This window comes from Pagrus pagrus (genome assembly GCF_965226575.1).
Source record: "Pagrus pagrus genome assembly, chromosome: 2".
Lineage (NCBI taxonomy): Eukaryota > Metazoa > Chordata > Actinopteri > Spariformes > Sparidae > Pagrus > Pagrus pagrus.
Window position 1 is genome coordinate 27954896 of NC_140186.1, and position 12531 is coordinate 27967426.

Genomic DNA, 12531 nt, shown 5'->3' on the forward strand with positions numbered 1-12531 from the left:
ATAATAATATAACAATATATAATATAACAATAACCGCTGCCAAACTTGGTTTAATCAAGAATTAAATCATAGTGCACGTCACATTGCTGGTAATACTTAAAAAGCGACGCTCCACCATTATATCGATATGTAATCCGTCACAATTCAAAATGTTTCATTTTAATTCAAAGTAAAGTGATGCGTTCACTGTCCATTCATTCATGTCCCCGTTTGACTGCCTTTGAAATGAAGCAGTAACATTTATGGCCACTAGATGTCGACAGTGATACACAAATAAAGACCAGTGCAAAGTGTGTTGAGTGCCACGCAAAACGACTTCTCCTTCGACATTTGGCCTATTTTATTCATTCATTTGTCTCCTTTCATGTAAACTAGTACTGGTGCTCCTTGTAGACCAGTTTGGAGTCCCTCATTGAGTGCCGTCATTGTTAATGTTTTGCCAGCACATGAGTTCCTGGCCTAACCACAGATTGTCTCTAAACTTAATTTCAGAACCACGAGTGGTTGTTATTCTGGTTCACCATCACCAGAGAAAGAACTTTTCTGAAGCTTGGGTCTCTGGAGGATTAATGCAGGTCCTTAAACTTGCCAAGCGTAATACAGTAACTCTTCTCTATTCGACTTTCCCCTCCTTGTTCCTCTATCCCTATATGGTTTCTCTCTTTTCTTTATATTCTCAGAAAGCCCATAATTCACCCAGAGCTCTCCCCAGCACCTCACTCTCCCTTAACCCCTCAGCCCCTCTCCACCTAGATCTCGGCCGCTCCACGCCGCCCATCTCTCTAATAAGGGAGTGAAGCTGAAACACATGCAAATGAGCAGTCAGCCAGCTGGTATCACAGCAGTCATGTGATCTATCAAGGTAGGGGGTTACGGGGTGAAGGAGAGAGGAGGGAGAGGGGGGAGGAGAGTGCAGGGACAGAAGAGGAAGGAGGATGAAGGAGGGATCTGGGGGGGGGTGAGAAGGAGATGGACAGGTTCAAAGACATGCTGTAGAGACACACAGGCATCCCTGTGCCAGCTCTTCGCTAGATGTTTAAATAATCCCATCAGCCCTCTCTCCCTTTGTCCATCAGCTCACTTCATACTGCTCCTGCCTCTGCCTCTGCCTCCTTTATCCTTGAAACCCTTTATTTCTGTATCCATCTACGCTTCAAGGACAAATACCTGAAATGTCACCTGTGTGACACATGACACTTTACAGGAGGCACACTTCCCTCTTTCTCTCTCTCTCTCTGTGTGTGTGTGTGTGTGTGTGTGTGTGTGTGTGTGTGTGTGTGTGTGTCTGTCAAACCTATGTACTTCACCCACCGCTGGGTGACAAGCCCCTGCAGCAGTGTGCATGAATGCATGTGTGTATGTGTGTGAGATCTGTCTTTGCCTCACTGACTGTAGCACCCATTCCAGCAGATTCTGCTGGCATAAGATCTGGTTTACTCTGCCAAAAACAACCATCCATCCACTCTACCTTCCTCCCTTCCTTCCTCCTTTCCCTTCCATTTCCTTTCCTCTGGCTGTGTGATGAGGGACAACCCTATGGCGCAACTTCATTTTATGTGCATGCATGTTGTCTGCGATTAGAGTATTTGATTTGATTTGTTAGTTTGCGAGCAAATACATCCACTGTGGAATGCCAGAGCAGGAGCATGTGGGCTCCTGATTACAGTGTCTGCAAAGTTCACCACAGAGACGGAGACATCCACCAGAATTTGGCGTGTTTAAAAATGCTTTTATTAATACTGACTAACAATTTTCTACATGTAAAACCCATTTATATTATAAAAGTGAACAATCACACACTCACATGACATCAAAGGATCATCACACATTTATAAATAATTAATTTGTGTTCTTCATTTCTTCATATTTATTCATTCATTTTCTAATTTTGGGCCAATAAGGAGGCTGTGCGTGTCTTCTGTGTGTCAGCTTCGGTCCATTCAGGCTCAGGCTGGTGTCTGTGAAGGAGCACTGCACTGCAGTCACCTGTTACCTGTCAAGAGAGATACACGCAGAGAAAGAGATTCAGAAATAATATGTGTGCAGTCCTTTCCTGCACGTGTGTGTGTGTGCTTTCATAGTGGGAAGGCAGTACCTCTTGGACCAAACATCTTCAGGTAGCAGTGTGAACAGTATGGCTTCTCGTCATACTGAAACACAACCAGCAGGACATATTTTCAGCAATATCCTACTCCTATTCAAACACATTTTCACTGTTTTTCTCTATATAATTCCTCATCCATTCTCCTCTTATACCTCGGCATGTTGTCCAGCTGTGAGTTGTCTGTTGCACTTTTGACATTTCAGACACAGAGGGTGGTAGTCCCTCCCTAAGGACCTCTTCTTCTCACCTGTACCAGAGAAAAATGAGGACTGTGTTACAGATAGGCAGGGTGGGATGTTTAAAGGAGACCTATTATTCTTTATTGTTTATTTATTTTATTTATCATTTTCCTTCATTTTGTTGTATATGTTCTTGTGAATGTAGAAGGTCTTGAATGTTTAAAAGGCCAAAGTCCACACCAGCGGGAGCTCCTCTCTCCCACAGAAAACACTACTCTTGAAACGCTTCGTCAGCAACGCCTTTAATTCTGTGACTCTGTGACATCACACTACGCCACCAATTTGTGCCTAGCAGCCAGTTTGTCACTTAAGAATTAATTAAGCACAGCTGCGCTGTTGTTTTTAGCGGTGCTGGCTCAGGTGTGTGTGAGCTGACCAATCAGAGCAGACTGGATATTCAGAAGTGGGGCCTAAAATAGACAGGAGCTAAAAAAAGAGCGTTTCAGACAGAAGGGGGATACAGTCCTGCAGCATTGGACAGTAGAAGAAAACTGATGTGTTTTTTGAGCATTAAAGCATGTAAGGCTATTCTAGTAGTAAATCAAAATAAAATTCTGAACCTGAAAATGAGCATAATATGTCTCCTTTTACCAAAAAGTCAGTGGACTTTTGCACACAGACATTGTATTTTTATAACATCATGTCTGGACACTCTGAAATGTGGGACAATCGCGCCAATTAAATAAAACATAATTTTCATTGAATTTACAGGAAATAGCGTGATTCGACCGTCTGCCTCAGAATACAGACTGTTACTCTCATCAGTGCAACTAGACCAAAGAGGGCTGGTGCTGGAGGAAAAGAGGTAAGTAGGCCAGGTCACATCAGAGAATTTTGAACTTAGCTGGCACTTGAATAGGCAAGTAAAACACGCAATAAAAGAAAAAGATAACAAATTAGACTTGAAATAGCGGCTTCAAGTGCTGTTGTTCTTCTAATAACGAGGTTGGAGTGTAAGAGAGAGACAGAAGGTAAGGAGGAAACCCAGAGAGCAGCATGCAAGCTTGTCTGGCTAGACCCACATCCTGTTGTTATCATGGAAACGTGTACATGCAGTCCTGTGTGTGTGTGCGTGTGTGTGTGCTTGAAAGAGAAGGAGAAAGAAGCCTTATTTTAGTCCTCTAAACAGAGAATATATCCAGATATATCAGCGAATAGACCTATAAACCTTTGTAGCATGAATATCAAAGCCCCTTTTATAGAGCAGATATTTTGACTTGTCAGTAGTGGTAGAGTGAGTCACTATATGCACAACAAACAGGGCCTCAAAGGGTCACTATGTAGTATTGGAAAAGAAATTCAAACACAGAAGTGAAGTAATAACACAAACTAAGAAAAATAAGGTTCCCAGAACATTGTCTTTGGAGCTAGAAAGGTGGCAGGGTCCGCCAAATATAAACAAAGTCAAACAGATTGGAATTGTGTTGTCCTTTCAGGTCAGTGTGTTTATTCAGTTTATTCAGTCATGAAAGTAAGGAGAGTTTGTTTAGCCATAAAAAATCAGTCACAGAAGATCTTCCTCTTCTGATTCAGATGTCTTCCCCTACACTACATAGTGCACCTTCAATACCGGCGCATCTAAATGGAATGCAGCCATCGTTAACATTACTAGGTACACCTGTGTGCGGCGGGTCATGTCCACTGTAACAAAGGCCTATTACGAATTTTGTAAACACATTTTCACCGGTTCATTCCTTTTCTTTAATCCTGTGAACTTACAGTTTTGCGACGAGTTCTGTGGTGACGCCAAAACGCTTTTTTTAAATTCATCAACTTTTTCCTATTGAGGCAACTAAAAGAGAAAACCTTAAGAGGGAGAGAAAATAAGCAAGCAGCAGAGAGAGAAAACGCCAGACAGACAGAGGAAGAGTCAAAAAAATTAAAGAGGTCAGACTCACCAAAGTAAACGGGCTTCCCACAGATTGGACAGTAGCCTACCATTATGGTATATAATTATTTATTGTATAGTGTGGGGTGTGTGCACTTTAGCTGGCGTGGTGAGTAAATCCGTCCTGCGAGAGTGTGCGAGTGCACATGAATGTGTGAACTGAAAATCGACAGGAAAACCGTTAAACTGCAGCGATTGTCGGCGTCTTGTGAAGTCAAAACCAGGATGTGGTGACTGAGACGTCACAGGAAGAGAAAGAAAATGTGATTTGAGAAGTAAATACTATCATCAGCGGAAAAAAAACAGGAGACAGCTGGCATCCTTAATGACTTCTTTTATATATGATAACAGACATAAAGGCGTGTGATTAAGGTTCATTTTGCAGTCAATGTATATACGTTTATAGAAATGCTTTGGGTGGCCATGACACTGCAAGGGGAGAAAGAAGAAGAGGAGAAAGGAAGAAAGAAGAGTGAGGAGGGAAGGGACAAAAACAGCTGTCAGCAGCTCGAATTCCCAGCTATCTTCTCTCCTTTCCTGCTGTTTTCACCCTCTTTTCTAGATTAAAAACAAGGAGTTGATCCTTTCAATTGAAAAGGGAAACCTGACACTTGTGCCTTTCTCTCCTTCTCCCTGCCGATCCCCTCTCCTCTCTCTCTTTCCCGTCACATACTCACACACATGCACGCCCACGCTCACTGACTCACAGAGACACACACCATACACCCATTTATACTCTCTCTCTCTCTCTCTCTCTCTCTCACACACACACACACCAAAAGGCTGTACTTCTCCTCAATGACATCACATAAAGAGGCTGCAGCCAAAGAGCGGAGGGAGAGGCAGGGTGAGGTCGGGTTGGTTGAGGGACAGACTGGGGGAGGTGTGTGTGTCAATGTGTGTGCGTGTGGGTGTGTGTGTGGAGGCGGTTATCCCCTCGGGGTAGGTGATGGAAGTGGACCTGGGGAGGGACAGGGGTGAGAAGAGATGAGCGAGACAAGGATGGAGACAGTAGCCGGCCTCAGCTCAGCAGGGACAAAGAAGATGAACTCTGATGAACTTCGCGGAGCTGAACAGGGCCGCTGAAGTCAGCGCGGAGGACAGGCAAACGTCTGTGTGCTTCGATCCCTATCGCCTACAGGGGAACTTGTTCCTTGCTTATGAAGGACTGAAAGAGACGTACAACTGCATGATAGCAGGCTTTAAAACACAGTGGTGGAAGAAGCGTTCTGATCTTTTAATAAAGTCCCAAAACTTCAAAGTAAAAGTAAAACTCTGGAATACAAAAATATGAAAAGAAAAAGTTCATGAGTATAAGCAGCAAAATATCCTCAAAGTATTTATAGGTAAATAGCTCATTATTAAAAAATTGCTCTTGTCTGCATAACTGTAAGCCTTTATGTATCATTTCATGTTGTAGTTGGTTAGTTGTTTGGAGAACTCCACTGATTTTGCACTTCGTAGTGTGTAGGTCTCGGGTTCTCTGAAGACTACTACGTAAAAAAGAACTAAGCATACCAGACCTCTGAAGTCTGCTGCTCATCTCTGCTTGAGGGCAAATTGAACCAAACTGAACTCTGGGCCAACGAGCTGCATTGTGGGGAACACAGGCACCATGTTTTGACAAGAAAGGAGATTAAATGCAATAATACTTTTTTTTAAAAAGATCCTTTTTAGAAAACTGTCTATCATGAGTCTGAAGTAAACGCCAGATCTGGGGACTGCTTTTACACTTTATTTTATTTGCAGATAACTTTTGACTGCTGTGGAAACAATACAAACTTCTAAAGAGTTGATTCAATTTTAACAAACTATCTCTAAATTTAAGCGAGACCAAATCAATCGTCTTTGATAAATGTGTTTCAAATTTACAAAGCAGGCGTAGGATAGGTGATCATCATGGCAAAATGTGTAAATACTCCACAAAATGAAGGACAGCTTAAATCAAGCTTCTTTTTCACTTATATTTCCATACATTATTCACTGTGTGAAAGCATTATAAAACAAATACAAATCCAATTTTATACTTAGAAAGAGAACTATAGAGGCTCTAAACTAAATACCAAGAACTCAATGCTCATTGAAGGTCAGGAGGTGAAACAGCACAGAAAATCGTCTCAAAAACAATCCAGAGAGTGATTCACAACAAGTGAAAACCAACATGAACATTAAATGAATGTTTGCAATGATTTAATTGACAAATATGTGTGATCAGAATGTCACATAGTATTGTTATGACTGATTGTAAAGACTGTATACACTGTTGGACAGTTTAACTGATTAACAATACATCATATTCTATGAGCTGATCAAATCTGTAAGACCGTCATCTTCAAACTCACTTGATAACTACAAATGTCTGCGAGGTAGCCGAGTATAAAAGTACAATATTTCCCTTTTGAAATGTAGTCGAGTAAAAGTATAGACTATAGAGTAAAGTAAATGTACTTTGTTACTTTCCGCAAGTGAGAAAATACATATATACACACGCACATACACCCATGAAGAATATTTGTGATGTTTTCAAGTGTATTTTGTCAGCCCTCGCACATCACAAAAACATCTGCGTATCATTTCTGCTGCTGATGAACTTCAGAGGGATATGAAATATATGAAGTATTTCATCATTTGCATATTTGCCAGCATCCCTCTCCTGTGTGTCACGCTTTGCAGAGGGATGGAATACCAAGTAGCTATTTCATCTGACCAGCCTTCCCTACAGGATAACCTATCATGTCTCTCCATCAGCATTCATTGTGTGTGGACAGCGCTAGGAGAGTTACATCCTGAAACTGAGGCCTATATGCATCCGCAGCTTACATTGTTCTACATGCAAATGATGATGTCATGATTTTAATAGAGAGCAGATAGTGAATAGGCACCAAAAGAAGCAGAGATTGGAGTCACTGGAGCGAGAAGGAAATGGCTGGAAGGAGAAGCAGAGAGGATTTCCACAGGTTGAATCAGAGGAAAATGTAAAGGAAATTAAAAAGAAAAGGGGGAGTGGAGCATGGAGAAACAGAGGCAATGTAATTGTGAAATGGAGAGAGAAAGGAAACAAGAGGAGACAAGAGAGGGGGCGTTAAAACCACATTTCCCATAGGATCTTTTGGTAAAGCTGCATTGAGAAAACTGCCAAAACTCTTAACACACAAATTCCTGCACTGGCACGCACCTATGCAAGGTTCACTTCTGCCAAGTCATATGAGATACACCAACACACGCTGGATGGAGAGATGTGGGAATAAATGTGTGTGCATGTGTGTGTGTGTGTGTGTGAGCAGGATTTATAGTAACATTCAGAGAGTGGTGGTAACAGACAGAGCTCGGAGGAGGGAGAGAAACACTGGCTCCTCTCCTCCGTCTCCTCTGGTGGGTTGGATCTCGCCGAGGCCAAACCCTCCGATGCCGGCTCTGAGAATTGTGTGCGGGGGGGACACAGGAAGAGGCTCAGGAAAGAAAACGGCTGGAAGGATTCCTTCTTCCCACACATAAATGCACTCTTGATCACATGTGCGTACACATGAAAGTACACGCACACACGTAGACACACACACACACACATGGAGCAAACGGAGCCTTTGGAAGGCTTCGTTTTTTTCCCCACTCACTCTCACACACCCACTCATCATCACGTTTCAGTTCTTGGCATCCTCCTTTCTCCTCCGAGCCCAGAATATGACATGGCTTTGGGGTTACATCTCAGCTGCATACACACAATCAGCCTCGCAGTACAAGACATATGGCAAACCAAATCAAGCGGCGTTTCAAACGTTTGACAGAAGAAGATAACCAAAGGACCACATGGTGATTTACTTTGTGGTACCTGTTTGAAGAAACTTTTTTGCTCTCCTTTGATATTTTCATTTGCCAATGTGAAAATATCAGAATGACTTTTCCTTGCTTCTTTTAAATCATTAGACTGTCAATGAAAGGCGAACAGCTTAAGGTTTTCTAACTGAGCCAAGGAGAAAAAAAAATCTCCCACCCTTGTTTCAAAGCCATTCTGGTGCACATTTGGCACAGCCAGTTGGGTATTTTGGTGTGCTGTGCACCATGGTGTGGCGAGCCATTTCTGGGGGTTTGTTTTCCACAAATATCCCCCTCTGTGACGGCCTTTCTGGAGTCAGCCGATCTAAAGGCTATAATCCTCTACTTAGGGTATGAGCGGTTGGAAAAGTCAAGAAAATAAGTCCTTGTTTTTCACTATTAATCTGGCAAAGCCTATAAGTCCCCTCATGCCTCTATGTAGTGATATGATTATGGCATGGTGACTATTACTACGTGATTAGTAGCTGTGAGTAGCTGGGTCAGTCAGATGGCATTAGGGGATATTTTGTTGTTTTGTATGGTCTGTACAAAAACTAACAGAGGGATGTTCTTTGTTTGTGTGTGTGTGTGTGTGTGTGTGTGTGTGTGTGTGTGTGTGCATGTGTGCCAGTAGCATAAATTACACATGTGTTTATGCCACTGTGGCTCTCGGCTCTCTATAGGGCTGAAATACAATGCCAATCTTACACAAACACATGCAACAAGAACTAAACTTCTGGCTTTCACTCATTGTTGTGATGGTATTAACTTCAAGAGCTGCTTACCAAAAGAGAGTAGGCTAAACACAGTGAAGGCCAAGTGGAGATTTTTATTACATCTTTAGTCTTGCTAGTGGCAAGTAAATTGGCAGGTCCAACATTTTGGTCCAGACTGAAATATCTCCACAACCCTTGGACGGACGGCTTTGAAATCTGGTAGTTTTCATCTACCACCATCAGGTCACAATTTCGACTTATCTAAACATCACCAAGATGGAAAAGCAAAGCAGAATTTAGCCCCAGTCAAGTTTCTAATACGTGTGATGCCTTCATTTATGACCAAATAACCTGCAAAAATAGTGACATTCCCATCAGCCTTTACTCTCTGTTTAGTGCTAGTAAACACATGTTAACATGCTATCATGCTAAACTAACATGGTGAACACGGTCAACAGTTAACATCGGTACTGTCAGCATGCTAGCATGCAGATGTTAGCATTAAGCTTAAACTATCAAAGTGCCTCAAACCTAAAGCCTCACAGAGCTGCTAGCTTGATTGTATGGTTGTCAACACACCAGAGGATATTTTTCTAAGTGGGACGAATGATGTAAAAAATGTTGAATTTTTTGGTAACACACTGTGAGCCCGCTGGTGGGCCAGTCATCAAAAACTCACACCATGCAACAAATCATTGATCAAACCCACAAAGCTGTATTTTAAATCCTAAAAGGGACTGTTAAGCTTTCAAATCTGAATATATCTGGCTGAATTTGGTGTAAATGTGTATAAAATCTAATGAGGTGTAAATATTAGTGTTAGCATTGATGAGTTGGAACTAAGAGATAACAGAATACAAAGTATAATATGATTAAAAACAAGGTTTAAGCTGTGTCTTAAGGGGCTGATATGCTCATTATACACCATATCAAACTTTCAGAGTCGACCTCAGTCACTCAGCAGGGTTCTGAGTGTATAGCACTCAGTTCTCGAGGCTGGTCCCACCTATTGTTTAGATCTGCTTGGGGAAACAGAAAGGCAGGCAGAAGGAAAGAACCTAATGTGTTGCTTCTTGCCTGTGCATTCTTGGCATAGCTCTTTGCCCTTTTCATTTTTTGACTGTGATTTTTTTTTCTCCCTTGCTTTAATAGTGAAGCCAAGGGTCCACAGCTAGCCAAGTCCCACCGCTCCAGTCTGGCTAAGCCACAGAAAGCTTGGCTTCCTCTACTCTCTGCTCTCTCATTCCCCATGTATGACTACAGTATGCGTCCCTCTCTCTTTCTCTTTGTATGTTTCTCTATGTCTCTATGTGTCTCCGATCTGTCTCCTCGCCGTCTGTTTTATTCTTTTGTGTCCGTCTGCATTGGTCAATCTGCCTCTTTGTCTCAATTTCTCGTCCTTTTCTCCTGTTCTCTTCAAACACACACACACACACACACACACATACACACCACCCTCTCTATTTCCCTGCCTGTCAGTCTGTCACAGCCAGCGGACTGGTTTAGCAGGCGGGGTTCAGCTGGGCTCCACAAACACATGGCTCTCAATCTGCCTCCTTGTGTGTGCTGGAATGGTATTTCTTTTTCTGTGCTGTTCATGCTTTCTATTCAATCTTCTTTTCCTTTTACGGACATATTTGAAGAGAAATTAAATATTTTTGCACTCATACGTATGGACGAGGCAGACGGCGTACTGTACACGGCCATATGTTTCTTTTTTGCAGTGAACTTTGTATTTAGTCTACAAATTACATACACATGGGTGATCTGAAATGCCCGTATTGTCACATATAACCTCCACAAACATATTGCATAACCATTAGGTAACGCTGGAGGTATTGAAGCAATGGTGCTTCAGCTGCTCCTCAGAAGACGCTCAGTCTTTTTCTACGAACAAATGTGAGTTTGAATGTATCCATAAGAGACAGTGTTGGCAATTTGCTCCTCTCTGTCTCTCAAGTGAAATTGAATTATAGATCAAGAACCCCTTGTGTGCACTAAAAACCAGAATTCTCCAACTCAAACAAAGCCCGCTCCCTCTTCTACTACGCCCATCTCTATCTGATCAGCACCATTCATTCCGCCACTTAGACAGGAATCTAATTAGACCAGAATATCAACATTAAAACACATATCTGGCCCCCCTCCCTCCTCTCTCTCCCTCTCTCTCTTTGTTTCTTTGCTCTTCCCTACAGCTGGTGAGAGTATGGTTTGTGGCTGCCCCTCCCCCAGCGTTTGAACAAGCCAATAAGAGAGCACGTCAGCAAAATAACCCCCCCTCCACACACACATACACCATCCCTCGTTTTCCCTTACCACCCCATCCATTCCCAACCCCATCCCCCAGAGCCCTCTCTACACCCCATCCCCCTTTTCCTACCACCCCTAACCCACTTACTCATCCTGCCTCCACCCTCCCACACACCCCCGAGACTTCCCCACCCTCTCTACTTTCTCACCCGTGCTCACCCTCCCTAGTAGCTAACTACTCCCTGTTCTCCTTCCCCCTTTTCCTCTCACTCTGCTTCCCACTCACCCATTTTTTTTCCTGGACACCCTTTCTCCAATCTCCCTCCCCTTCATTATTACACCCACTCGCCATTTTCCTTATCCCCATCTCTGCCGCTCCCCTTCCTCCCTCCACCTTCCTCTGTCCTCCCTCCCTCCCTCTCTCTTCTGTGGCCTTATCTTATGAATATCGGTAGCACACTGGGTGAAAAATTGATCCTCCCCGCCTGTCTGTGGACGCTGCCACAGCGCATTAGCCTGTGTGTGAGTGTGTGTGATGTGTGTGTGTGTGAGTGGAGGCTTGCTGCTTGCGGGAGAGAGGGAGGGGAGGAGGAGGGTGGGAGGGATATTTGCATATCATCAAAGTAGGGAAAGGGAGTGTAATGAGGAGAGAATGTGTGTGTGTTGTGTGTATGTGTGTATTAGGAGTGGTGCTGATGGGTTGGGTTGAGTGTGTGTGAAATGAGAGAACAAGACCAAGGGAATAGGGTATGGGAGGTGAGATGGACTGTGATGGGTTTAGGTGTGTGTGTGTGTGTGTGTGTGTGTGTGTGAGAGAGAGACGGAGTGAAGACAGACAGACAGACAGAGATCACATACATGTTTTCCCTCACATGCCATCCATCACACCCCACACCCACTTGTATATGATATTATTTACGCCTATTTATGTCAGAAATGTTATATATACAGACCATATGTTTGACCTTTGATACAAAAGGCCCTTAAATGTTACACAGAAAAGTGTTATGCCCTTTCTGTATTCACCAGTTCACATATACTAACACACTGCACTATACTAAGTACACAAGGAACACAACTGGTCTGTGTAGGGATAAAGGCACATGCACAAACCTGTTCTATCTGTAAGCAATGTGGCTCAGGTCACACAGGCAGACTCGCCTCCCTTTTAGCACTGAAGAGGAATGAATTAGACATATTTATTTCAGACGTGGGCTGAATAAACCTCTTTTTGTTTCTATGTTCGTCACTCTTTTTCTCTCGGTCGTTTTTTTCTGCCCACTGCAAACTGGTATGCAACTTTTACACACACGCAGCGAACACTTCTTTTTAAAGCGAACTTACGGCTTCAGAGGAAACAGCTGCAATGGTAAGGCTTGGTATTTGTAAATAAATAATTTAAAGCCCCCTTTAGCCTGCCTCTCTGCTATCCACAGCTTCTGATTTAACAGGAGACATAATCGATTACCGATCCTCAACACGTTCGTATTACCGGTAAACTCGTGTTTTTTACAGCAAAGCAAA

At 42.9% G+C, this 12531-nt stretch overlaps 1 protein-coding gene across 1 annotated transcript; it reads right to left on the minus strand.

Moving 5' to 3' along the window:
- Nucleotides 1–1722: 1722 nt before the first annotated feature.
- LOC311251214 (cysteine-rich protein 1) lies at nt 1723–4364 on the minus strand. Its single transcript, XM_084343580.1, has 4 exons — nt 4242–4364; nt 2257–2351; nt 2096–2150; nt 1723–1993 (listed from the first exon to the last, which is right to left on the minus strand). The coding sequence occupies exons 1-4, from the start codon at nt 4282–4284 to the stop codon at nt 1983–1985; spliced, it is 204 nt and encodes a 67-aa protein (XP_084199706.1). The 5' UTR covers nt 4285–4364; the 3' UTR covers nt 1723–1982.
- Nucleotides 4365–12531: the final 8167 nt, after the last annotated feature.